The sequence below is a fragment of the Hemicordylus capensis genome, chromosome 17, assembly GCF_027244095.1.
Source record: "Hemicordylus capensis ecotype Gifberg chromosome 17, rHemCap1.1.pri, whole genome shotgun sequence".
NCBI lineage: Eukaryota > Metazoa > Chordata > Lepidosauria > Squamata > Cordylidae > Hemicordylus > Hemicordylus capensis.
Window position 1 is genome coordinate 16,058,195 of NC_069673.1, and position 27,534 is coordinate 16,085,728.

Consider the following 27,534-nt stretch of genomic DNA (forward strand, 5'->3'; position numbering starts at 1 on the left):
AGAGGCCTGGGGTGCTGAGGGGTGTCTTCACCCCTGGGTGAGCTGGCTCGTGCCAGCAGCAGAAGGCAAGTGTGCAGCAGCAGCGCCTCGAACCGTGATCTGATCCGGTCCATTCCGCTCGCTCTCCCTGCGAGGGGATGAACAAGCATTTAAGCCTGAATCGGCAACTTGCTTATAAATATGTATCGTAATTAGAGAGGAGGAAGACGAGTTCTTGAGAGTCACCTTCAGCAAAGAACGAGGGTGCCTGATGCAGGCTCCCGGGAAGGGAGATGTAATTGCAGCATCTAACCTCTGCCACCAAGCGGCGGCTTCCCCACACTGCCAGTTGGCCTGAAGATGCCGGGCATGTGAATCGAGGAGCAGATTCTGCTGCTGCTGCTGCTCCCAGAGGCAGAAGCAAGGAACTCTCCTTGGAAAATGAGAAATGGGCTCTCCGAAGTTTCCCCCCCAGCACAAAATAATTATCTCTCAGGGCAAGAGGTTCAGCACACAGCGTTTGAAGACATCATAGTCTGGCTTCAGCAGCTGGGGTGTTGTTTTTTAACTTCATGCGGAGGAAGGAGAGAGACATGCAGGAGAGGGGACAAGGACGGGAGGATGTCGGCATTGACTGGGACTTGGGAATAATGTGCTAAAAAAGGAGGAAAAGCCCCAGAAGTGGAAGTGACCGAACCCCACGGCAGGACCTGCTCCAGCCACTCCAAGGTGTCCCCAATGGCCGACACTCCACCCTGCGTGCACGCCTTAGAGGGAACGCTGCTAGGGATGTCAAACTGCAGCCCTCCGTCCTACAATTCCCAACATCCCCTGTCACAGTGGCAAGTAGCCAAGGATGGCCAGCCACACCCAGAGGGCTGCAGTTTGACACCCTGAGCGACACGCCCTCATTCACTTGCTCACCAACCAGTTTTGGTCACCGTATCTCAAGAAGGACATTGTAGCACTGGGAAAGGTGTAGAAGAGGGCAACCAAGATGACCAGGAGCCTGGAGCACCTTCCTGATGAGGCAAGGCTACAACCCCTGGGGCTTTTTAGTTTAGAAAAAAGACGAGTGCAGGGAGACATTATTGAAGCGGATAAAATTATGCATGGAGTGGAGAGAGTGGACAGAGAGGAATTTATCTCCCTCTCTCACAACACTAGAACCAGAGGTCACCCCATGAAACAGAAATTTAGGACTGACAAGAGAAAGTACTTTTTCACACCGCGCATAATTAATGTATTTCTGCCATGGGATGTGGTGAGGCCACCAGCTTGGACGGCTTTAAAAGGGGCTTAGACAGATTCATGGAGGACAGGTCTATTGATGGCTACTAGTCTGGTGGCTGTCAGCCACCGCCAGCCTCAGAGGTATGATGCCTCTCAGTGGCAATTGCAGGGGAGCCACAGCAAGAGAGAGGGCATGCACACACCTCTTGCCTGTGGGCTCCTCAGCGGCATCTGGTGGGCCACTGTATGAAACAGGAGGCTGGACTAGAGGGGCCTCCTTGGGCCTGATCCAGCAGGGCTGTCCTTATGCCCTTATGGTGTTGGCGTCGGCGATCACTTGCTAACCGTCCCTTTCTGCTGTCCACATAGGACCCTCTTTCTCTAATGTGCAAGAACAAATGGGCACAAATGTGACCACCATCCGTAGTAGCAGAGCATACCTTTGGGTGCAGCTTGGAAAAGGCTTCTGGTCGCCTTGAAGGCAGGCATGCAAGGCTGTTGAACGTGAGGAGGAACCTGTGTGCATTTGCGGCACAAAAAGCCCTCTGCGTCTGGGAAGGCCTGTGGGGTTCAGGGCCGATATGAAGTGCCGCTGCATTTCCCTGGGGACTGCCGCTGCTTGGGGATTGAGTCAAGTGTCGCCAAGTCCCACGGCATTCCAGGGGTGGTTTCTGCAATGCCATGGGACCTGGTTACGCTTGAATGCATCCCTACGCAGTGGCACGTCTACAGCCTGTGCTGACTCAACAGACATTCTTCTGCAGTGCTCTTCCCTCTGCCAGAGTTCCCACTTGCCCCCTATCCATGTATAATTCAGGAGCTATTAATTATTCAAGCACTGGGAAGCCACTCTGGCTTTCGTATATTTCCTTTATTTGGCAGGCCAGGGAGCACTTGCCCTCTCACCTGCGCCAACCTGTAGCCTTTCCATGACATGTTGTGGAGGATGGTGGGATGCCAAGCGAGACCCAAAAGCCAAGATCCACCCGGTTCCGTTCCAGGCCCTGGTTTTCCTGGCGCATGCCCAGCAGCGCTGCAGAGCTGAGTGCAGCTGCCCCCAGAGAACCCTGGGGTGCGTCTCGACACTGGCACAACACTCCCTCTAGTCATGTTGCCATTGGACAGATCGCCAGCTCCAGGGCCACCCACGGAGCAAAGCAGCTTTCTGTATTGTCTCAAAAGTCATGAGGCTGCTTGGCTTCTTTACGTCAGTGCTCTACTGAAGAGGAGGAGTATAACTTCTGTGAAGAAGATGAATGTCTTGCGGTAGGGGGTGTGGATTGTCCCCTTTGCTAAGCACGGTTCACTTGGGCATGATGTGTTTGGATGGTTGACTGCATGCGAGTTCTGTCTGCTGTAAGATATCCCCCTTAGGGGATGGGACCAAAGCTCGTGGCTCTGCAGATAGGATGTTCCAAGTTCACTCCTTGGCATCTCCGGGTAGGGCTCAGAGAAGCTCCTGCTTGAAACCTTGGAGAATCAGTGCCTGGCTGTGTAGATCAGGGATTCTCAACGTTGGGTCCCCAAATGTTATTGGACTTCAACTCCCATAATCCCCAGCCCCAGTGGCCTTTGGATGGGGGTTATGGGAGTTGAAGTCCAGTAACATCTGGGGACCCAATGTTGAGAATCCCTGGTATAGCTAATACTGAGCTAGATGGTCTGGTGGGCTGACAGGCATCCTGTGTGGGCCCTAGTGACAAAAGGCATTCCAAGTCCACCTTCAGAATTGCATTGCCTGTCTCCACCCTGAGTGATAGCAAGGAAGGACATAAACCAGCAGTTCACATTGGTTCTTCTTCCTGTGCAATTGACTTTGTGAGTGGACCGAGGGTCTGCTTACGCCTGGCCTTGGGCTGCAGCAGAAGGTACATAAAAGTACAGTTCGCAAGACAGTTGGATTGAGGATGCTTTGAAACTTGACACAGACAGCTTGACGCTGCCACTGTGTGTCTGCTGCCTGTAGCTGGTGTGAAAAGGTGACTGTACTCACCCTGAAATAGGCCTTTCCAGCCTCGTTAGTGCGCCCAGCCCAGGCGTGAAATATTTCACACTTGTGAGTGTGAAAACTGCTGTCTCCTTTGAGCTGTTGTCTTCACTGCCTGATCTTCACTTGCCGGTTCATTAAATAAATAATCTTGGCAAATAATCGCTCTGGGGTGATTCATCCCCCCCCCACCCCTGTGTCATGCCAGGCAAGGCACTCTGCTTCTCTAGCATCCCTTTTAAGAAGAAGAAGATTCCCACGCACAGTGCCAAGTAGTCAGGAATCTGCACCCCAGGTGACCTGCAGCCGTCGAATATTGTCACTGAAAATGGGTCCCCGCTTATGCCCAGGTTTACAAGGATCTATCTGTCTCTCAGGCAAACGGGCAAGCATCACAAATGGTTTGATCTGCTGTATGACCTCATGCAGTATTTTTGATATCCCTGCCTAAGATGTTAGCATGCGTTTTCCAGATGTTGGTCAACTTGTTTTCCTTAAAATACTTGTGGTGCCACTTCTCTCTTTTGTCCTCCTGGTTGTTATAAGTTAAGATTTCCTTTGTGTGCGGTTTTCTTTTTGATTATATGACATTGCTGTATTTTTCCCCAGTTGAAGTGTAATGGGGTTGGGGGAGACAAGTTCTACAAAGAAGAGAGAGACAGAGAGAGAGACAGAGACTCATCCTTAGTTGACCCTGAACCATCCTTTCAGAATGCCCCTTTGTATCAGATTGAATCCATAAGCGTTTGGACTCTTTCCCAGTTTTGAAAATGGCCCCTGAGCAGAGTTCCTCCACAGCAGCCCCCAGTGACCTCTCTGACTGAAGCATGTCTCGCTCCATCACTTGCCAGCTCTGGCTTTGTTTCTGCTCTTTCTGCAGCTAAGCATTTCTTGCCTTTTCCTCAGCCAGGGCGCTTTTGGACAAGCGTGCAGACCCCCTTCTTCCTTTCGGGAGAAAGCCTAGAGATCCTTCCAGCACACCCTGTGTTTCTGCTGCTGAGAATTAGCAGGACTTGTTCCTAATAACGCCAGTCGGAGGCTCGGCTTTTGTGGCAGCGCATATGACAAATGGAGCCTCCCAGCTGCCTCCATCCCCCTGGGGACTGTCACGGCATGATCCCTTCCAAAGCAGAAACCAGGCGTTGATGGATGCAGACACCACCTCCAAGGAGGAGGAGCTGTTCCTTTCCAATTAGTACTGGGGCTTATTACTGCTCAGTAATCCAGCTGCATAGGCGAGTGAGTGAGCACAGGCTGATTCCGCTGGTGACCAGCCACCTCACTGCCTGTTCAAAGGTGTTTATGCCTGAGCCCTAGATCAGCAGGGCTGGGTCAAGCGACTGATTTTAAAAAGCAATGTGTGTGGTTATTGATTTGGAATGACATACATTCCCCGCTTTCCCACAGTGCAGGAGAAAGGAAGGAAAGAAACAGAGGCCCTCATTCTTGCAAAACCGTCTGTTTTAATGGCAAAGAAAAGTGACTGTACAGGTTTTCTTGAGTATCGACTAGGAACATAGGAAGCTGCCATCTACTGAGTCAGACCCTTGGTCCATCTAGCTCAGTATCGTCTACCCAGACTGGCAGTGGTTTCTCCAAGGTTGCAGGTGGGAATCTCTCTCAGCCCCATCTTGGAGATGCTGCCAGGGAGGGAACTGGGAAACCTAGATGCTTTTCCCAGAGCGGCTCCATCCCCTAAGGGGAATATCATACAGTGCTCACACTTCTAGTCTCCCATTCAAATTATTATTATTATTTATTCATTTGTTCGATTTCTATACAGCCCTTCCAAAAATGGCTCAGGGCGGTTTACACAGAGAAATAATAAATAAAAATAAGATGGACTCCTGTCCCCAAAGAGCTCACAATCTAAAAAGAAACATGAGATAGACACCAGCAACAGTCACCGGAGGGATGCTGTGCTGGGGGTGGAGAGGGCCAGTTACTCTCCCCCTGCTAAACAAAAGAGAATCACCACGTTAAAAGGTGCCTCTTTGCTAAGTTAGCCGGGGTTAACCAGGGTGGACCCTGCTTAGCTCCGGGGACAAGTCAGGCTTGCTACCACCAGACCAGCTCTCTCCTCTCCTTGCCACAGCTGACTCCATGCACAACTGGCAACGGGGGGCAAAAGCTTGCAGATTAGGCGTAAGGCCTGGCATCTTCCCTTACAGAAATTAATAACGGCTGAAACTGGAGCGCCTTTTCTTGCGAAGGTCCTTCCCCGCAGGTGGAGAGGGGAAACAGGCATCCCCGTTTGCATGTGTTTTCCCTGAAGTGATTGGGCAGAAAGAGCACCATCAGGGGAGGACAGGCCTGCCCATTGCACAGCAGAGTGGATCGCTGTCTCCCTCCTACTTGGGTGGCGGGGCTGCCTTCCATGTCCTGGAGTACAATCCACCAGCATCTGGCTCAGTGTCTGTACAGGATTTCTCTTGTCCAAATTCCTCCGAGAAGGCTGGCTGTTGAGAGGCGTTAAGGAAAATGAGAATTAATCTCGCAAAGAAAAGCAATCTGGTTTTTTCTCCCCCAGGACAGATACGAAACAGACACTAATTCACAAGAGCGGCGAGGTGGAGCCAAAGGGACAGGCTGAGCTCTGAGCTCGTGTTTGCTTTCACAGAATTCTGTCCTGCTTTGAATCTGGCCTCTTGCTTCCTTTGACTCTTTCCCCGAGACTCCTCCACGCCGACCGGCTCAGCTTCAATTAGTCAGTGACATTTTCTTCAAACCTTTCTCCCGGTTATAAAACAGGATAGTAAGGCAAGGGGAAGTTTAGCTTCCTTACCTGTGCATATCTTTTCTTGTCCAAAAAAAAAAAAAAAAATCACACACACACACACACACACCCTTCTGTCATGGGAAAACGGCTTCTAATTAGCTTCCTGCATCAGTTATCCTGAAGGTCTGTAATGAGACTGCCGGAGCCTGAAACTGTGTTCCTAGAGCCCTCTTCAGATGAGGTACTGCTGCTTCTAGTCAGAATGAGGCCCCTGGGAACATGGGCTCAGTCTTGCCTTCAGAGACATGAGAACAGCCCTGCTGGATCAGGCCCAAGGCCCATCCAGCCCAGCCCCGGATGCTGTAGCCTCGCCTCGTAAGGAAGGTGCTCCAGGCCCTGGACCATCTTGGTTGCCCTCTTCTGCACCTTCCCTCTTCTGCACCTTCCCTCTTCTGCACCATTCCCAGTTCTACAATGGAGAGGTCCTGGGAGGAGCTGGACCCCAAAGAAGGTGTTCCATCAACAGGCAGCTGTGAACGGAGGGGTGGGGGGAGACCCCAGCCAGAATGCCCCCCGGTGAGTTCTTGGCCCAGGTATGAGAAGACAAAGCACTCCCAGGATCCCACATCCTCTACTTGCTTCTCAGAAAACCAGCCAGCTTGCCTTTCTCCACGATTCAACACCAACACTGGATCTGAATCGAAGCAATTCGGAGAAGGTGTGTGTGGGTAGCTGATGAAGCACACCTCCTTTAGAAGACAGAGTCATGCCATCCTTTCCACCATGGCAGGATGCTGTCCTTCTGCCATCATGGGTGGAGCTGCCAGAACTCCTGGAGCTGCAGAGGATTTAATTGTATGCCCCTTGGGACAGGGACCTGTCTCCTAATTCTTCAAAGTACCACACGCACACGGATGGTGCTATACACACATGGTTTCCGTGAAAGCAGCTGCTGAATCTACATCTCATTGCTGACCCCACCAGCCTTGCAAGCTGCCTCTTCTCAGGGAAAGGATACTCTTGAGGACACCCTGCTTCCTGCCCCCCACCGCCATCCCTGCCTCTGGTCTTCGGTCTTGCCTGTCGGTGGCTCCTGTGCATGGGACTCTGGGCTGTGCAGAATTGGGACAGGAAGGAATCAGATTATTGAGACAAATGTCATCCTTCTGAGTTGGTCTGCATCGTTTTGCCATGCATTTCTCTGAAGCAGCGACATTTTGTCAACAGGTTCCCCACAATCATTCCAACTTTGGTCAATGGCAATTATCCAGCTTCATAGGTGGGTTATTGACTCGTTGAACAGAGCATGTCTTTCACTTTGTGCATGTCCTCAGATGCTGATACACGAGTCCAATGAGTGAGGTTGGATTTCAGTCACCCAAATTAATTTTGGTAAGGGGCTTAGCTAACAGCCTTAAACACTGTTCCAGTGTTAGTAACAAAACACTATTTGAATTTGCAAAGGAAGGAAGATTAGCAGAGATGCCTGAGCTGTTCTGATTTCAGGAGATAGTGTTGAGAACATGAAAAAGCCAAGGTGAAAGTGTTCGGGGAAGCAACTGGAATCCTTGGGAACTTTAGCTGCATGTCTAGGCTTTGCAATTGCCTTCTCTCTCTCTCTCTCTCTCTCCCTCCTCTTCACCCTTGTTAGCTCTTCTCATGCCAAAGTGTTTAATAGAATTAGGACGAGACCAGAATAGAAATTTGCTCTCTGGACATGTCAGCTGTGATCAATGGCTTATAGAATGGAGGAGAAGTGTATTAACCTTTTTAATGCTGAGATGAGATTTCCTTTGCCTCTAGTATTCAAAATACCACACACACACACGCAGACACACACATGCTCATTTTCCTCTCAAATTTTACTTGGCTCAATACATTTCGGCTAGATCCTGCAGATCACAGAGACCCCGAGATCACTTTGAAGGGTTTCCGTTTGCTGCTCAGCTCCTATATACCCGAGAGTCCTGCAGATTTCTCAAAGAGAGAGGCAGGTTCTCCCATGCATTTTCTGTCCATTTCCCCTCTTCTTTTTACTCTGGAGGATGCACTTTGTTGTCCTGGACATGAGCACCAAACTCTTTAGAATCCTCCCACTGGGAACCTTCCCGATTAAACTCTCCAACAGGGTCACTCCTACGGATCTGCCAAGTGTGCTTCTGTTCTGCACTCCCTGTGTTGTGACCCACGCAGTCCCTGCGTTGACAGCAAGGGGCCGTCCACATTTCCGATGCCGCCTTTTGGATTTTATCTTTGCGTTATAGTGCTAGAACGTTGCAAGTCCGTTGCGTGGGGGGGGAGCTGTGTTTTCCCTCTGTAGGAGTTTGAGATTCTGGGGGTCGTTTTCAATACGATTCTGCCAAGCCGAAGCATTTGACCCCTGTTGGAGCGGGTGATCTGGAAAGCGCCCTGGCTTTGCTGCTGCCTGTGGCAGAATCTCACATCTAGACTGGTGGTCAGGGGTGTCGCTACAATTGAACAGATGGGTTCAAATAACCCAGCCCCCCCCCAGCTCCTGAGGGCCCCCCCAACTCCGCTCCTCCCTATTTTCTTCATGATCTCCATCACTCCGAGGGGACCATGGGCCCCCTCCCCGCTAGCTACGCCCCTGCTGGTGGTGTGTGTATGCTCCCCCAGCACCTGTCTCATGAGAGACCCCCTCTGCACACAAGCAAATACCCCTGCTAGGAAGGGAATCGCATCAGGGGTAACTGTTCTTCACTGGCCATGTTCACGCCACTCCAGAAGAGTCAGTCGAGGGAGTTGTGACCTCGCTTGACCCACAGTCATGAGCTTTTTGCTGGTGATCGGCACTCACCGATGCTGGTGATATTGTATACCGTCTTCTTGATGGGCGAACGCTTAAAGTGCTATAACCCTGTTGGCGTATTGTTGACTTGTGTGTTGCTGGGTCTTTTCTGCTGTTGATAGAACAATGTTCTGTGCTCCAGTTAAAGTTAAGGACTCCAGTAAAGGTGGTCCCCCGAGTCGGTGTTGACTCCTGGCGCCCACCAGGAGTTGTCTTTGGTAGATTACAGGAGGGGTTAACCATGGCCTCCTCCCGTGCAGTATGAGATGATGCCTTTCAGCATCTTCCTAGATCGCTGCTGCCCGATAGAGGAGTTTCCCATAAGTTAGTGCTAAACCCGCTCCATGCTCAGAGGTATACTTTTGCACCATATGGAAACATACCACACACACACACACACATATCTGTCTGTGCTATAGGACCAGCCTTTGAGAGATCTCCTCTCCCACTTGGCCAAGATAAGTGCCTCATCTTTATACGGATGGCTGCATTCCAACTCCACGCACATCTGCAGCAACTGATGTTCATCGTGTACCAAGTGTGCCAGGTTGCTCCTTTGCAGGCGGCCTGCCTGCCGGGGACTCCTGCTAGCCAATACCCCCTAGCCCTGCTGAGCGCTCTCTCTCTCTCTCTCTCTCTCTCTCTCTCTCGTTGAGCCAGGAGTGGAGCAGTGCCATTTGTCAGCATGGCCCTGTGCTTAATTGCCAGGGAGCTATTTATAATTTGCCACAGGAGCCGACAGCTGCAGCGGCTTCTCTTCTTTTCACACGGTGAGAGTTTTAGCAGCTTGTCGCCATCGAGTGCTTGTGGCTGGGCTCAGGCCGGGGACGAAGCCAGCACCACACTGTGCCACGGGCATGGTTGAAGTCCAGGGGCTGTTTGCCTGGTCCAAGGTACGGAAAATGGAACGGAGTCAGGTGCATGGACCAAGAAGGCAGCTTGGGCAGCGCGCTGCCAGGCTGACAAATCAGAGCCAGGAACAAAGTTTAAAATCAGAGTGATTTGGGACCCAGAAACCTGGAGCAAGTTCAGGAGATGGAACTGAGTGGGTACCAGGTGGCCTTGAGCCCGGAACAGATTAACCGGATCAGAGAGGTAGCAACACCAGAGTGGGGAAGCAAGTTCCCAGTGGCGTGTGCAGAAATCCATTGCCTCTCTCAACGGATGCTTCTTTTGCAATTAACAGCTGGCTTGCCTGTTAGGCCAGAGCACCAACACTTGTGTCTACTGGAGGTCAGTCGGGTGATGGAGTAACCGCCGGGTCTCCCTCGCACCTGGCAGGCGAATGCAGCCTCAGTGTCGTGTTTCTTCTTGAAAAACCAGCTGCGATACTAGAGAGCCTCATGCATGCCATACACTAAAGTGAGCCTCCTGTCCTTCCCATTTTGGATTGCCTCTCGGGCCCCTTCCCAGCAACCTCCAATAGCTGCGGGCGTGTTGTGCTTGCAAAGCATGGGTGAGCCCCACCTGCGCTTCCGGCCGGTCTCCTCCTGGGGGTGCGTAGGAGCGCTAGGTCTCACTCACGGCTTCTCCAGGATAGCTCCCTTCTGGGGCAGGCAGGAGTTGGCATTTGGTGCGTCTTGGAAATATTTGTGCATCTTCTCCCATTGGTATCTTCCTGAAATTCGCAGCCGCCTTCCGTCCTTTGTGAACACACTGATGATTTCATCCTTGTTATGTTATGTTATAATTAATAATAATGCTGAAAGGCAACATCATCTCACACTGTGCAGGAGGAGGTGGCCATGGTCAACCCCTCCTGGATTCTGCCAAAGACAACCACTGGACTCTGTGGTCGCCACAAATCGACACCGATTCGACGGCACAAATTCACCTTTAAGTAATACCTCTTAGTAACTTTGTTCAGTAAACTCAACAAGCCTCAGTCTCTGCCCTGTCCCACTCTGCTACAGATATGGCCCTTGGAAGCCTACTTGGATGTCTTCTTCCAGCCTTGGCATGTGTGCAATATCCTAGAAGGGAGATGCTGTATCGGCCAGCATTAGTGGGTTCTTCCTGCCCTCTGGTGGCGACTGCTTGAGAGGCTAGAAGACGGTGGAAAGCACCTCACCTCCTTCCCCAGGACCTGGAGGGAGATCATTAGCAGAGCACCTCTCTATGTCAGTGCTGCACCATGCAGAATTGAAGAGGATTACTAGGAATGGGCTTGGAGATCGAAACATGACCCGGAACTCCCAGCTCTGGTGGGATGCATTGTTTGACTCTGATGCCCTGGTTTATGGCTAACTGGAAATGTCAACACAGGGGCTTGTTTACCGAAACCCAAGATGTTTAGGCCTCATTTCGCCTTGCTCTCATCTTTATAGACTGCCTGATGGGTGTATCTCTGGGCAATGTACACAATTTAACCACAACAAATATAAACAAGTAAAAACAATTGCACAGAATGAAAAATAAACCAGTTTCATAGGATTAAAAACAATTACACAGCTTAAAACTAATTTCAGTTGGAGCCTGAGAAAAACAGGTGTGTCTGGAGGGTCTTTCTAAAAGCAGCCAGAGATGGAGTTGCTCTTATTTGGGCAGGGAGCATATTCCAAAGCCCTGGGGCAGCCACAGAGAAGGCCCAGTCCCAAGTCGCCACTAAACCAGCCAGTGGCAACTCACTCTAACTGGACCTCCCCAGGTGATCTTAATTTTAGCATGGGTTTCTGCAAGAAGTCAGGACAATATGGAGAGGAGAGCTGGTCTGGTGGTTGCAAGCATGACTGGTCCCCTTAGCTAAGCAGGGTCTGCCCTGGCTTGCATATGAATGGGAGACCAGAAGTGTGAGCACTGGAAGAGATTCCCCTTCAGAGATGAAGCCGCTCTGGGAAGAGCATCTAGGTTCCAGGTTCCCTCCAAGAGAGGGCTGAGAAAGATTCCTGCCTGCAACCTTGGAGAAGCCGCTGCCAGTCTGTGAAGACAATAAAGCGCTAGATTGACCAAGACTCTGACTCAGTATATGGCAGGTTCCTCTGTTTGTCTGACCCGCCTCCTTGGAGAAACCTTTTCCAGTCCCAAAGCAGATGCCGTCGGATGCAATACCACAAGGTGGCGTGTAATAGCCGCTTCTGTTTCAGGGTTCCGTTCAGGAGTCCATCATGCACAGAGGATGGGATGTGCAGGCTGTGAACTAGTTTCTCCAGACGGAGGCGCTGGGTTTTCTGTGTTGCCAAACTCCCAAACCTGCAAGGCTCAGAAAGCGCTTCTTGGCCAGCCTGTGTGGTGTCGAGGGTTCAGCGTCCTTCCTTTCGGTCCTGGTGGTGTGCACAGTGCACAGTTTTGCATGTGGGGCAGGTGTTGCAAGCCGGGGAGCTGGCAGAGGAGTGGGGTGCTGTGTACAAAGCCGGTCCTCTTGTGTGCGGAAGGGGAGAACCCTCTGAGCGCCAGGAAGGTGGAATTAGCCGGATGGGGCCAATGGTGCTCCCCCAAAGAGGTCCGTGGGCTTCTGGCTGAGAGGGGAGGTGCAGGTTGGGCCAGGTGACGAGGCGACAAGACAAAGATTTAATCAAGCATTGATTGATTGTATACCGCCTTTCATGAAAACGATGCCAAGGCGGTTCACGCAAGAATTAAAAACCAGACTATAAAAATGACACAATTAAAACATTAAGCTAAAATAGAAAAACATAGATCTGACTAAAAGATTCAAAATATGAGCATAAAATAAGCATACAAAATACAAAGAAGCAGCAGTAGAGACAATCGTATAAAAACCCTGGGTAAAAAGCCAAGATTTAACACGTGTTCTGAAAACCGTGGTGGAGACCGAGGAGCGAATAGCCACCGGGAGAGCATTCCAGAGTCTGGGGGCAGCCACAGAGAAGGCCCTGTCCCGCATTCATGACAACCAAGCTTCCCTCATTGCCGGCTTGTGGAGCAGAGACTCCTCCGATGGCCTCGTCAAGTGGGCAGCAACCCTTGGGAGCAGGCGGTCCCTCCGGTATCCAGGGCCCAAACCATGAAGGGCTTTAAAGGTCAAAACCAGCAGCACCTTGAATTGGACCCGGAAACAAACAGGCAGCCAGTGCATATTAATTGCTGCCGAGGCCGCCTTGGTATTTCCATCAGACCCCCCCACCTCCGGCTTCTCGGATGCCGAAACGTGCAGCAGCTTCTGCCCTGGTGCCTCTCCGTCAGGCCTTCATCTGTCCCAGGGCTCTTCACCCCCAAGCCATCTTTCAGCCTTGGGGATCTGCAGCCCAGCCCCTCCCAAACGCCCGTCCAATCCAGCTCCCCCCTTCCGTGTTCCTGCTGGATGGGCACGGAAGCCTCCCTCCCGTAGTAATGAGTGTGACCCCTGGGGAGGCAGCTGCGTCCCTTCCCTCTCATCCGAGTCCTGCGTTAAGGAGCGGCTTAGTCTGCTGTGAAGTGCGGATGGCACATTCGCCCGCCACCGACCAGTGCAGGGAGGCGTTAGCGAGGAGGAGGAGGGCCCGGGGCTGGAGGCTTATGCTCAGAAACCTCCAAGCGTGGCCGTGGCTGGCCAGTCGGGGCCTTGCCGCCTTATATGCAGGCCCCTTAATTGGACTAAGCCCGTTAATTCACCAGATGGGGTCTGTGCGCCTCGCAGCCTGGCTGGGGCAGAGAGGAGCTGCTGGCAAGGCCACGGCCTCCCCATTACCATCCCAAATGCTGGGCGGTCAATGGAGAGTTGGGCCACCACCGCCGGATTAAAGAGGCTGGGATTGTTACGGCCTAATCAAGGGAGCAGATGGCCTGACCTGGAAAGGGCTCATTAGCTCCGGGCCGAGAGAGGCTCTGAACTGGCCGGCTGCCCCAGAAGGCAAAGAGGAGGAAGCTCAATACCCGGCCCAGGCAGGCAGGCAGGCAGGCCCCCTCGCCCCCCTCTCTAGGGGTCCCTGGTTCCCGGCCAGCGGAACAGAGTGTCCACCCCTGAGCAGCACAGAAACACGTCTGGTTGCAGCTCCTGGAGAGCCACGTGGGGGGGGGGCGTTCCTCCTTCTTGCTTGTGCTTTGGGTTCCTAATCCCTGCTCCCTGGTGTTGCCAAGCAGGCTGCAGCCGGCCTCTCACTGCTCTCCGCCAGGAGTGGCCCGTTGATTGTGGCGTCCTGAGAGCAGCCCTGCTGGATCAGGCCCAAGGCCTCCCTCCTCCAGCCGCGTCTCGAGCCATCAGAGTCCAGAAGGACCTGGGTGTCTCCAGCGTGTTTTGTTACAGAGGGCAGGTGGGCATTTGCCACCCGGATCCCCCTAAGGGTGGGCGCAGGAGAGGCTTGGCTGGTGCTGCTCATAACGGAGTGCCTCGCGGACTGCAGCTGCGGTCGGATCCTGGACACTGTCTGGAGGGAGATGGAGGTCTCTGCCACCAGGAGGAGGCCCCTGCCCCAGACTTCCAGTGGAAGGGAAGGCTGCTGGTCCCCACGCAGCCTTCCAACGGTGCTGCTCACAACAGGGCTCTGAGATGCTTCCGCGGCCCTGTGTCCCTTCCACACGCACTCCTCTTCTTGGCGGGTGGGGGAGGCAGCCTTGGGCACTCCCCACTTGGGCTGGGCTCCCGCTGAAAGACAAGCCCCCCCCGCCCCCCCCCCGCCCAGAAGAAGTCACACCACCAAATGGATCCAAGGAAGGGTGGGGTCGAAAGCATTTCTCCAAAGGGTATCAGCAGCCGAAGCTGGAACTCCTTTGCAAGCTTTCTCTCAGGCATGTCCTTTTGGGTGCATGGGAGGGGCCGGGTGTGCATATTTGAAATCAATATGCAAATAAACGGGGAAGTCACTTCTGCCTGGGCGGGGGGCTGGCAGACACAGCAGGCTCCAAGGTGGCCCCCTGCCAGCCGGGCCCCTGTATTTCCCCGCCTCCTTGTCTGAAATACCTGGGGGGGGGGCTTCAGCTCTTGGTAGCTGTCTGTTAAGAGAGCGAATGTTAAAACTCATGTCCCTTCAGGGAAGAGAGCTGGTCTTGTGGGAGGGAGCACTGACTTGTCCCCTTAGCTAAGCAGAGTCCACCCTGGTTTGCATTTGAATGGGAGACTAGAAGTGTGAACCCTGCAAGATATTCCCCTCCTCAGGGGATGGAGCCGCTCTGGGAAGAGCCTCTGAGGTTCCAAGTTCCCTCCCTGGCAGCATCTCCAAGAGAGGGTTATGAGGGAGACTCCTGCCTGCCACCTGGGAGGAGAAGCCGCTGCCAGTCTGTGATGACAATACTGAGCTAGATGGACCAAGGGTCTGACTCGGTAGAAGGCAGCTTCCTATGTCCCTGTGCCAAGTTTATTTAACGTATTGATTGGGTTCATCTTCTTTTAATCTGTGAGCTGTTCCATGAATCCGAAGGCTGAAAACCTTGCGAAACCAGCCTTCCATGAGTCGTCTTCTAAATGCTGCTATTGCTGGGTGGGATCAAAGTCTATAAAACGAATAAAGATACAGGCTGAGCCTATCCAGGCTTCAGTTGCCGTGGATACCAAAGCGGCCCCTTCGCCATCAAAGGGGCGGTTGGCTTGACTTATCTGTGATCTGGCGGCTCTGGGTGCCTCTCTTTCCCCCCCCAGTGCACCACCCTGGGCTCCAGGTGGCCAGAAAGGGGGGGGGGGGTCTTTGCCAGAGAGGTAGGAGTGTGTGCAAAAGGAAACCGGTTCCTTCACCTTCCAGAGGTGTTTGTTGCCTACAGCAACATCCCACACCATCTTCACCACCACACAATCACACAATGGGTGATGCCTGCAGGGAGGAGATCTGCTGCTGTTTCCCCCCAGCGGGATTTAGCAGTTGGGCTGCTGGGAAGCTGTGATCCTCCGTCCCACCTGCGGCTTAGACCCTGGGGGTGCTAAGAGTAACCGCTGCACTTGATGGCTCCCGCCTCTCCCTCCCAGGACCCCGGGGTTAATGCTTATCTACCTTCTTGTAAAGATCACCCAGGCTGAGTGACTTGAATCACATCCGCGCGGGTCTGGTCAGGCCCTTTCAAGGAGCCCTGGCCCCAAGTGGACAACAACACCAGCTCAGTCAGAAGCGGCCTGGATCCCCCCCCCCGCCCCGAATGCTGCAAGGCGCTCCCCCAATGCGTGACTCAGGCTTCCTCCTGGCTCTTGTCAAGCTCCGCCTTATCTCTGGGGAGATTTGGTTTTCCCCGTGTGCTTCATCCATCAGTTTGCCCTCCTCGCCCCTTTTGCACACACCAGAAGCATCCCCTTCGTTGGACTCTGCACACTGGAAAACCTGGCGCAGATTGCATGGCGGGGGCCCCACCCCCATCCCCCAGGGAGCTTGCACCTGAGGGCGGAGGGGTGGGGTGGCCGCATTCCTGCTTCTTCCTGCTCTGGCTGGGCCCCTCTGGGACCCCCCCCCCGCCTGCAGGTTCTCCCCCCACCCAGCCGACTGGACCAGAGACACATCTGGAGATTGGTATCTCTGCAGCCTGGGTGAAGAGCCGAGCAGGGCTGGGGCCTCGGAGGAGCACCAGGAGGGAAGGTGCTGAGCAGCCGCCGGGATATTGCGCTGGCATGGCCCTGGGGTGGGAACAAAGCCACCGTGTTAAGATTCTTCAGCATTTTTTCTTTCAAAGCACACTCCCCCAAATCTGATTTTCTTTTTTTAAAAGGCAACACAGTCCCCTAATAGTGCAGTGGGGAAATAACGAGACTGGTCTTGTGGTAGCAGGCATGACTAGCTAAGCAGAGTCTGCCCTGGTGGCATATGAATGGGAGACTAGAAGTATGAGCAATGCAATTCCCCTGAGGGGATAATGGGGCCCGCTCTGGGAAGAGCAGAAGGTTCCCCAAGTTCCCTCCCTGGCAGCAGCATCTCCAAGGTAGGGCTGAGAGAGAGAGACTCCTGCCTGCAAGCTTGGAGAAGCCGCTGCCAGTCTGGGAAGACATTACTGAGCTGGATAGACCTTATAGTCTGACTCCGTCTAGGGCAGCTTCCTCTGTTCCTAACTTGCCTAGCGAGCAAGAGGTTGCCGGTTTAAATGGGAAAGACTTATATCAGGCAGCAGCGATATAGAAAGATGCTGAAAGGCATCATCATCTCAGACTGCGCGGGAGGAGGAGGCCATGGTCAACTCCTCCTGGATTCTGCCAAAGACAACCACAGGACTAGTCTGTGGCTGCCGGGAATCGACACCCACTCAGCGGCACCCCTTTACCTTCATTCCCTCCTGCAGGGGCAGACTACCTGGCCTCTCCACAACTCCCATCATCGTAGCCCAGCGGGCAGCGGCATCCAGAGAGCCCAGGTGGCTTGGCCCTGCTCGCCTGCCTTGCCAAAGCTAGTCATTATTATTACGGTCCGGTTTGTTGGCTATTTCTCAAAATCGAAATACAGCAGCATATCCAGCCGTACCCAGGAAAGTTGCGAGCAGTTCAGCCAAGCAATGGTGTTTAGCATTTGCCTGAGATTGGTTTTGTCTCCAGGGTGCTTTCCAGATTAGACCCTGCAACGGGGCCAGGATGTCTCTCAGAAGTGTGCTTGCACACTTCCTCTGTTGTGACACCGCAGGCCCTACGCGGACAGCAGGGTGCCGTTCCCACTGCCGATGCCTTGTTTCGAATTTAATTGCTGTGATGCCAGGATGTCGTATATCCAGCCTAAGGAAGTTGCTGTCCCCCCCCCCCCCCCGGGTTGTTAGTTTCTGCGAGACGGCTGCTCCCCCTGCTGTTTACATTTTGAGTGTGGCTTGCCTGAACGGAGGCATTTTGCTGCTGTTGAGCAGCTAGTCTGGAAAGCACCCAGATTTACTACTTTGGTTCCCTGGCTGAGTGGGCCCAGCAGTGGTGAAACTCCATGCCTCAGAAGGACAAAGCTGCCTTCTGCTCTTCCACATGTTGTGGATTTTTGCCAGTGTGATGAGCGCTGCCCACAACGCGGCCACAGAGGGGCAGAATTCTGGACCCCTTTGCCACAATACTTGAGCACAATCCTCCATTGTGTGAAGCAGTTTTTGATATGGCTGGGACCCCAACTCTAGCCTGGGTGGTTTTCTTGTGCACAAGGGCTTTCTGCCCCCCCCACTTCCAGCACAGCAGCCCCCCCACCCCAAAGTTGGGGGGCTGCTTTGGAACGCCACTGCATGAGCTTGAGAGAGGCAGCCAAGGCAAGGAAATGCCCCGGATGTGAGCAGAAGCACTGTCCACTGGTGGTGGAAGACCTCGCTCTGTATTTTCTAAAACAAGCGACGTGTCAGATCACTCCTGTTTTGCTGCACTGCTGGTTATCCACCCTAACTCTTTGAGGAAGAGGGTGGGCCAGAACTGCCACGGATGGCTCGCTTCTCTGGTGCTCCGGAAATCGGGCTGGTGCGCCATTTTGTGCATCTGTCCTGGGCCACCACATGACTCTGGAGCTAACAGCAGTGCTCACACACCGCTGGACTGCTCCCTTCAGCCTCCTTCTGGGCTTCTTTGAAAAAGCCCAGCGGTGAGTCTAGTCCTGGCTCAAGGCCTGACCAGCTGCTGCAGTGAGAGCGGAGGGCTAGAAGGTGCTCCAGCTGGAGGTCCTGGCTGCGCTGCTCTCAGGACGGGCAGGTGCCTGAGCGGTAAGCACCAGCGCGGCGGCGGCGGCTCTCTCTCAAGACTGTCCCTTCAGCACCGCTGGGCCCACCCAGGAGGACAGGTGCCGGGGGGGCACGGCCGTAGCATTTGCTGCGCCCCTTGCTGTCTGCCAAGGAAGGAAGGGCCGGCTGGACACCTTTCTCGCTCCTTGATGAAGGCACGGGGGGCCACTGTCGGCTGCTCCCTTTTGGGGTGGGAGCGGTGCGCAGGGCTTACACGCAGCAGGGCCCGGGCAGGCTGTGCACCCGGCACATCGGCACGGGGTACGTGTTCAGGATGGCACTCTGTGTGCGTAACTCTCATTAGTGCTAATTTTCAGCCGTGTGGAGGGTGCTGCGGTGTGTGCGTAACTCTCATTAGTGCTAATTTAATCCCATCACCGCCCGAGTGGATGCCGCTATGAGGTCACAGGGGGGGCCTGAATTCTGCCGTGGCTTCTGCTCTCTGCCCTACGACTCTCCCCGCCTCGGGGCTGCGGGCCTCTCTCTGGGCCGGACCCCATCTCCACCGCCTCTGCGGATACGCACGCCGTAGAGCCCTCTGCCAGATCTTGGCGTTCTGATGCATGCTTGCTGCAACCGACTCCGGCGTGTGGCTTCTGACCCCGGCGAGGAAGAGCAGACCCAGCAGGGGAGCATTTCCACGGCTGGGCTAAGGTGCCAGCCAGTTGCCTCAGTGCCTGTGGCAGGAGGATGCCCTGCGGGTCTGTGCACTTCCCAGGGGCTTCTGGCAGCTTTGGGGGTGCAGGGTGAGTTGTTTCAAGGGTGACCATAGGGCAAGGAACAGAGGCTGTCGATCAGGGGCGTCGCTAGGCCCCGCGGAGTGAGGCGGATGAGGAAGAAAACAGGGCGCAATGGAGTTGCGGGCCCCTCGGGAGCTGGGGGTGGGGGGGCTGGCTTCTTTGCACCTACCCGCTCAATTATAGCCGCCCCCCTGCTTTGAATTCGGCCTCCCGGTGCGCCACAGTCCTGGCCCTGATCAGGCGCTCCTCCGTGGCTGTTGTTGAATTCCACGTGTGCCCACCACACACAAGTTGCAAGCCTGTCTTTGAGTTGTGTGTCCCATCTGGTTTTTGAAAGGGTGATTTCCTAGTAGCCACGGATTGGGAGCCACAAAGTCACCCACTGTACCGGCCACCCGTTGGACTGGGATGGAGGCGATGCAGACGCCCATTGCGGCTCAGCCGCAGAGCGCACCGGCCGGGGGGCATTGACCAAGGCCCCCAGCCCAGCCCAGGACGACAGCGGAGTTCCCTGGTCAAGAGCCATGGGTCGCCCCCCCCCGCCCCGTCTGGGGCCAGGGCTGTCTCTCCACGCCTGCTGGGGGTCCTCCTCTGGCCTCTTCCATTGCCGCCTCTTGCTGTAGCCAGGCAGGGCCCGCCTGCTGCCGCCTGTGCTTGCAGCCTCACGCTGACACCCCAGCGGAGGCGAGAGGCGCCCCGACGGTGCGTCCTGGGAGCAGCTCCTCCTCCTCCTCCTGGCCTTGTCCCGCCTGCCTCTTCTTGGCGGCGGCGGAGGAGTCGCCCTTCCCTGAACAGCAGCAGCAGCAGGGGACAGGCACAAACCAACCGGTGCTGCTTTCTCTCGGGGCCATGGAGAGGAGCCAACCGCAACCAACGCCGCCTTCCTCTTGCCTTGGCCGGGCGCTGCCTGGGCTGAGGCAGGAAAGCGCCGCCGCGCCTCTGTCTTCCGCGCAGCAGCACAAAACCCAGGTGTCCCTGCGAGTGTGTGCGATGCTCTCGCCTTGAGCAATGCCCTGCGGCCCGGGCGGCACGTGACTCCCCCCCTCCCTCCCTCCCTCCCTGGCCTCCAGTCCGTGTGATCCAGGCTCCGTTTTCCTTCTGCTCCCGCAGGGTGGCGAGTGGACGGCGAGGCTGCCCAGCCTGCGAGTGCCGCAAAGCATGGAGCCGGCGGCCCGCTTCCCGGCCGGAGAAGGAGCGACAGCCCTGCCGGGGCCGGTCCTGGCCGTGTGAGCCCGGGAGGTGGGGCCAGCCCGCCACCTGAGGCGGCTTCTTCCCGCGGGGGACAGACGGACCCTGCCTCGCCCTCCTCCTGCCATGGGCTTCGGGGCGGCGGCTGCGCTCCTGCTGCCTCTCTCCCTCGGGCTGCTGTGGGGTAAGTCGAGGTCTGGGACCGGCTTCTGCTCCTCCCCGGTGACTGGGGGCTGCCTGCCCGCCTGCCCGCAGCCCCCCGCTTCGGAAGCGGCAGCAGCCCTCTCTGCTGCCCGGCAGCCTCAGCCCAGCAAGTCCCCCGCGCTCCGGGCAGCAGCACACAGACACGTGCGCCAGCCCTGCGCGCAAACTCGCTCCACTAGACACGGGCTTCCCCAGTCTGTAGCCGCGCGCGAGGCTACTCGGGAGCCGGTGCAAGTCCTGCTTCTCCCGTCGTCGTGGAGGCGGCCTGCGAGGGGGGGGGGGGTCGTCAGCAGGTGGCTCCCAGCGCCAAAGGCGTCTCCCCGCTCGCCTCCGAAAGAACCCCGGGCCAGGTTTTTAAGCCGAGAGGCTGGGGAGGGGGGGGCACAGGCTGGACGCGAGGCTGAGCAGGCGGCCGAGGTGGGGGGCGCAGCCACCGCCTGCCTGGGCTTTGGAAAGCAAACTTTGGGAAAGCTCTCTTGCTGGGGGCCCTGCTCGGCCTCCGGCTGCTGCTGCCCTTCTTGCCAGCCTCCTCCTCGGGTGCTCCCATCCCCGCCATCCCTGGCCTGCCGGAGACTTCCCCCTCGTCCCCCCCCCCGGCTGTGCCCACGGCTTTTGTCGGCGGCTCCGGCTCCTGGAATTCCGCCGGCTGCTCCTGGGAGCAGCATCAGCAGCATCAGCGGGGCTGCTTTTGTGCCGAGTCGCCATGGCTACTGACGAGCGTGTGAAGCAACGGCGGGGCTTTGTGTGGCCGCAGAGAGCGGGCCCGTGCAGGGTGCCCCGACGAGAGGCCTCCCTCCCTCCCTCGCTCCCTCCCCTGACTGGCAGGGCCGGGGGGGCCGCTCTTCCCCTGGGAGAAGAGCACAGCTAGCGGGAGAGTAGGGGTGTGTGTGGGGGGCTGCCCCATTCCGCAGCCGCCTGCCAGCCTCCTGCAGCGGCCCCCAAGTGCCCTGCAGAGCACCAAGCTGCCCGTTCTTCCAGGCGAGGGGGAGAGGGACCCCCGCCCTCCCAGTTACTGCTCCCAAATGGCATTGAGGGGGCCACCGGCCCCCACTTGGCAGAGCAGGGAAACTGAGGGAAGCTGCAGCCGTGATCTGCATGCAGGGTCCGCTCTGACGCCAGGCCGCAAGAGCCCGGAGACACTGCCGAGTTCGGGCCAGCCAGAAGACCCGGGTTCAGCTGAGGTGGGGCAGCAAGCCGCAGGGGGGCAGGCAGGCAGGCAGGCCCAGCAGCCCCTGGCAATACCGGACTTTTGTGTCCCGGGATACCACTGCTTTGGTGTCCCGTCTCTCTGGCTTCTGCTCTCCAGCAGCTGACCGGGAAGGCCGCCCTGCTCCCTGAGCAAAGAGGCACCTCTCAGAGTGCTGATCTTTTTACATTTAGCAAGGGGGGAGCCACTGGCCCTCTCCGTCCCCAGCCCAGCATCCCTCCCCCAGTGGGCTGTTCTTGGCGCCTGTCTTGCGGTTCTTCTCTTAGTGCCTTGGGGGACAGGGAAGCATCTTGTTTCTCGATGATTTTTTTCTGTGTCAACCGCTTTGCAAACGTTGGTTGGAAAGATGCGTATAAATACTGGCCGTCGCCACCGCAGTCAGAAGGGCCACAGTTGGGACGGGAGCGCATCTGCTTTGCAAGGTCCAGGTCCTGGCCCCACCTCTGGGTAAAGGGCCTCAGGGCGAGAGGAGGGCTGGGAAGGGCGGAGGAGCCACTGAGAGTCGGAGAAGCAGACACCGCTGCTCACTGGCTGTGACGGGGAGGCCTCCGCTCCCTCCCTCTCCCTCCTAAGTGGCTGATCAGCCTGCGTGAGTGGCTAGTGTATTTAGATTGGATTTAGCATTAAATCTGGAGAGGCTGGAGTGGCGAACCTGAACACACAGGACTCCGCTGCTGCTCCCTTGACCCCATCCCTGCGCTTGATGTGCTGCTGGAGCAGGAGCAGGGATGGCTGGAAGATCAGAGGGGGAGGGAAGCGTGAAGGTCACCCTTGAGGAGTGTCGACTGGGGGCGGGAGGGGGGCTGGGTCCTGCTGAGGGGAGCAGGCCCACAATGGGATCAAAGAGCGGCTGGGGCAGAGCAGGCAAGACAGCCGTGAAACCCGCCGGGATTTATGGGGCCCCCCCCGCCCTCGAAACCGGATAATAGGAGCAGCCTCCTCTCTCCAGCTTTGCAAGAGCGGTGGGGGCTGATCACACACACACACACACACACACACACACACACACCCCTGGCTGGCCCTCCCCTCCTGGAGAGCAAGCTCCCTGCCACACCCAAGGAGGTTGTGCCGATTCTGCACATACAACATCCTGGGCCTGGCAGCCCCAGCAAGCTAGAGGGGGCTGAGGGGGCCTGCCGGAGCCCCGGAGAGGGAGGAGGCCTGGGGGGTGGGGTGGGGTAGGGTGGGGGCTTCTAGTCCACCTGTGGCCTGCAGGCCACACCAGGGACAGTTCCAGCCCCCATCAGGTGCCCCGGCAGACCCAAGGAGAAGCAGACTCGGGGGGGGTTGCGTGTGTGTGTGTGTGTGTGCACAGGTACATGTGCACAGGACACGGATCACGTGGCTGCTCCCGGCTCCTTCTCCGGAGGTCACACAACGGACGGAAGGAAGGAAGGAAGGAAGGCAGGCAGGCAGGCAGGCAGGCAGGCTGGCTTAGAACTCACTCCCTGCCCTCTCTCTGGCTCACTGGCCCACACACCAGCCTGAGGAATGCCCCATGGATGCCTCCTGTCCCGTCCCCACTCGAGTGCAGTTGATACTCGGTGACTTGCTTGGGATGCCAAGAGGGGCTGGTGGGTCTCCTTGGAACTCGCACGCTCCGAGCGGAAAGGCCTGGGCGGCTCCTCCGGGCTGACGCAGCAGTGAGGCATTCTTCTCGCGTTCCTAAGGGAAGAAGACCTGGATGTGGCAACAGCGTTTGTGGAGGGGCCCTGATGATGCCCTCAGAGGGAGGTCCAGGCTGAGCCCATGCTTTTGTCTCGCGTGCACAGACCAAGAAGACATGCCCCCCGCAACACACACACACACACACGCCTGGGGAGAAGAAGGGCAGTTGAACCTGCTTCCGGGCAGGAGGGAAAGGGGGAACGTGATTGTCCCTCTCCTTCCTAGTCGCTCTGCCCAGACCCAGAGCCTCCTTTATCCGGAGAGAGTCGAGGGCTTTCTGCCGCTCAGGCACCCCTGAGATGACCCCAAGCACAGCAGGCCGGGAGGGCATCCTGCCCAGCGGGAAGGGAAACGGAGCAGCCCCCAGCTCGGGACACGGCCCGCCATCTCTTAGGCACAGCCAGGGTGCCTTTCTCATCGTGGAACGGCCCCTTTGGGCCCTTGCTGGTACCCCACCTGGGACATCCTCTTCCTCTTAAAAAGAAAGCAATAGGAAAAGACGCTGAAAAGATTTCAGCGAGAGTCCAGTGGCTCCCGAACTCAGAGCTAGACGCTGTCTCACAGGTTTCTTCCTCCTGCGGAAGCGTCTGAGCTCACAGGAACCCAGGCAGCCGGGGGTCCTGGGCCCTGCTTTGCCCTCCACAGATGCTGCAGGCTCAGAGGGACGATCCCCGCCCCCCTCCTCTCCCCAAGGAGGGGGCTCTCCAGTGAAGCTCTGCCCAACTGTGAAGAGATACCACACGCCTCCTCCATATCTGACACCCGCAGACGGGGCCAAGTTTAGCTCCCTGGTGTCTCCAGGTGGGGAAAGACTCCTGCCCGAGGCCCTGGAGAGCCGGGGGCAGCCCTTGTAGGGGGGCCACCAGCAGCCCCTGGCTTGGTATCCGGCCGCTTCGTACGCTCATGCGCTCTGCTCTGTTCTGCAGCGTGGTGGGTGATGCCGCCCATCTCTGGCAGTAATCACGTGAACACAGCCTTCCGGATGCGGGGTCTGTACTCCTTTTCAAGAAGAGGCCATAGTTTTGCTCCCTGCTCATAGGAAGCTGCCATCTACCAAGTCAGACCATAGATCCATCTAGCTCAGTATTGCCTTCACAGACTGGCAGCGGCTTCTAGGCTGCAGGCAGGAGTCTCTCTCCCAGGCCTGTCTTGCAGATGCTGCCAGGGAGGGAACTTGGGACCTCCTGCCCTTCCCAAAGCGGCCCCCTTATCCCCTGAGGGGGATCTCTTCCAGTGCTCACACATCTAGCCTCCCATTCAGCTGCAACCAGGGTGGACCCTGCTTAGTTCAGGGGGCCAGTCCTGCTTGCTGCCACCAGACCAGCTCTGCTCGTTGCAGACCTTCCCCCCAAGCGAGCGGGGACCCCTTGCAGGAGTGAAGTCAAATGGCCCCACACACCCTCTGTGGCTTGGTCCTTATTTAGGAGACTCAAGTACAGGAGCGGAAAAGCTTTGAGGCTCTTGAAGTGAAGCCCCATCAGAACCGCAGAAGCTGTTTGCCAGTCTCAAGGGGCCCCTCCAGCTCTCGCACCTTCCTTCCTTCCTTCCTGGGAGCCGTCCGGAGAGAATGCCCTTCTGCTAATCCCTGCTGCTGACCAGGGCCCCAGAGGTCACCCAGGATTTACTAATCTAAGCACATGCCTCTCCATTGCCATGGAGACATCACTCTTTCCATCCCAAGTTGCCCTTGGAGGAGGAGGAGTTGCTGAGCTCTGTGCCTGGTTTGGGCCCCCCCCCCAGCACCCTGCCCCTCCATGCCTCTGGCTCCAGAGAGCCCGGCAGTCTGCTGACCACTGCTCTTCCTGAAACGGGTGCTAAAGCCTCACGCAGTGAGTTTTGCACCCCTGCAGGTGGTTGGGGGGGCGTTTCTGTGCAGCTGTTGTCGAGGTGGTTCCGCTCAGTTGGAGCTGCATCCGATGAGGCTTCTTCTGTGGCCGGGTCGAGGCTCTTTCTGGTCCATCGGCTCCATCAAGCCGGATGCCTGGAAATGACGAGGGTGACGTGCCGAGAGTCACAGAGTTCTAGGCAAACTCGGGGGCGGCTCGTGGGCCTCGTGCCTGCCCCTCTTGGCCTGGTCCTGGGAGGCAGCACTGGGGGGGATTCATTCCACAGCAAAAGGGCCTTGCTGAAGCCCCGTCCAGGCTGGCTTCTCTGCTGAGCCGTTGCTCCGTGTCTGATGGAGCATGATGTGTGTGAGGCAGAGGAAGCGGGCTGATAACCCAGTGCCTGTGGCTTCCCGGCTGGAATTTTAAGTGGGGCGATTGGGCTAGCTGGGCGGCTGCTTATCAGCAGAGCTGTCTGCCGGAGTACGAGGCAGCAGGTACATGGGGCTAGCGTTAGTGTGGCTTGCAGGCTGCCAGTTGCACGTGGGGGGTCGGAGCCGCTGAAGGTCTGACTGTGGGGTGACACGACCCCCAAACGGAGACGCTTGGGAGAAGTTCCCTTGTGCCCTCAAAATGGAGGGAGTCCAGATGATAAAGGAGAGGTTTTTTTTACTTGCCTTTCTAGTTTATATCGCTTGAAAGAAGAGGGGAGGGAAAGCAAACTGGGACCCCACAGAAAGGTGAGGTGGCCCTCTCCGTAAGGTCTGCCAGGGTGTGAGGGCCTGGGGCTCATGCCTGGCAACGCTGAGATCCAGAAGCCCAGGCAGCTCGAGTCTTGGGAAGGGAAAGATCTGCAACGCTTCTCCATGTCGCTGTGGTTTGCCATACCTCTCCCCGCCCCCCTGGCCCCCGCTGCCCATTTACAATCCCCAAGGCTGCTTAGGAGATCAGGTCAAACAACTGAAATGCCCACAGCATCAAAACAGCAGCACACAGTAGCCACTAAAAGCAGCAGTAAAACCAAGAGGAAATATTAAAACTATCCAAAGGCTTGCGGGGAATAAGACAGTTTCCCTCCGTGCCAGTGAGCCCACCAGGGGAGGGAGTTTCACAGCTGAGGTGCCTCTAGCGAGACGGCTACCTGTCTCTCTTCAGTAGTTGCCCAGCTCACCCCAGAGGGGTGCTGTGCCTGGGATGTCTCCCTTTGCACCCAGTCAGCTCCATACAGGACCAGTCGCTCTGGCCCGAGGACTTCTCATGCTGCCAAGGTCACAGCCAGCACTTTGAAGTATGTCCAGAGACCAAGCAGTAACGGGTGCAATCCCTTAAGCGCTGGTGAGAGAGACTCAGTTTAACAGAGGCCGACACCCAGTGCTGTGGTTTAGCACCCTTGGCGTCCAAATTCAGGAAAAGGAACGCTTACTCTTAGAGGGGTTGGCTCCGCTAAAGCAGAACCCAACCACGGTCTCAGATGGTTAACCAACCAGTTAGAAAAAGACGGTTTCCCAAGTCTGGATCTAGCAGGAAACTCTGGCCTGTTCAAAGCTGAAAGTGGAGGCTTCCAACCTCCTTTCCTTATGCCCGAAGGAAAATGGCGGAGGCGCCAATGTGGCCAGACGGAGGTTTGCTGGGCCTCATTCACTATACACCACCTTTTAGATGGGTCTCCTGAGCTGGGCTGCTGTGTCTGTTAAGACGGACTTCGCTTTGTACCAGGTTTTCTGAGCTGCTTCGAAAGTAACTGTCTGCTGGATTGTTCTCTCTCTCTCTCTCTCAAGAACGATCACTTGTTGCTTGGATAAGAGACACCTCCAAATCCACTCCGTCCTTTGCGGAGGGCAAAAGAGCCGACAGCTCCTTAGCCCCATCAGGCTGAAAGTTTGTGTTAACATTGCAGGGGGAGATTAGCCGGGGACGAGCTCTGCCGGGAATCCGGGAATCCCCGCAGTGGCAGAGTGATTTATGGACAAGGCATCTGGAAATGCAAACTCCAGAAGGGCGAGGAGTGGGGTGTGGGAGTCTGCCTCAGACCCTGCTCTTTGTCCGCGGTGGCCTTTGAAGTCGGTCCTGCCCCATTCGCCAGAAAGGTGCCTTCTCCTCTCTGGGACACGGAGCAAAAGTTCAAGGCATCGCCCTCGCCCGTAGCACAGAGGTGGCCGCCTCCCCTGAAACTCCAGCGCTGCAGGCTGCCGACAGCCTTGTCCTAACATCCCGAACGCAGCACGTCGGTCACCTGAGCGCAACCATCTTCTGTTTCTGAGTCCTTGAGGAGCCCAGGCTAATGAGGGCATGGTGCTAATTATGCACCGTGCATATGCATCATGTTCATTAATAAAATAGCAGGCTGTGCCCACGGACCCTGAACACCGAAAAGGCCACAAGCAGCGACGACACCGAGGGCGTGCTGCTCGGGTATGGGCCTCGCTCCAGGGCGCCAGGCAGGCCACGCATGACCCAGCGCCAG

The 27,534-nt window shown here is 56.3% G+C and overlaps 1 protein-coding gene across 5 annotated transcripts in view; it reads left to right on the forward strand.

Annotated features, from left to right (window-relative positions):
* Window positions 1–27,534, forward strand: part of CRB2 (crumbs cell polarity complex component 2) — a 63,270-nt gene that overhangs the window by 11,857 nt on the left and 23,879 nt on the right. Inside the window, exon 1 of one of the 5 annotated variants that reach the window (XM_053282015.1) lies at window positions 20,106–20,352. The exons of the other annotated variants lie outside the window; for them this stretch is intronic. Within the exon in view, the coding sequence (XP_053137990.1) occupies window positions 20,295–20,352 (58 nt within the window). The 5' untranslated portion in view covers window positions 20,106–20,294. Of the gene's footprint in view, window positions 1–20,105; window positions 20,353–27,534 lie in introns of those variants that run through there. 5 annotated transcript variants of the gene reach the window in all.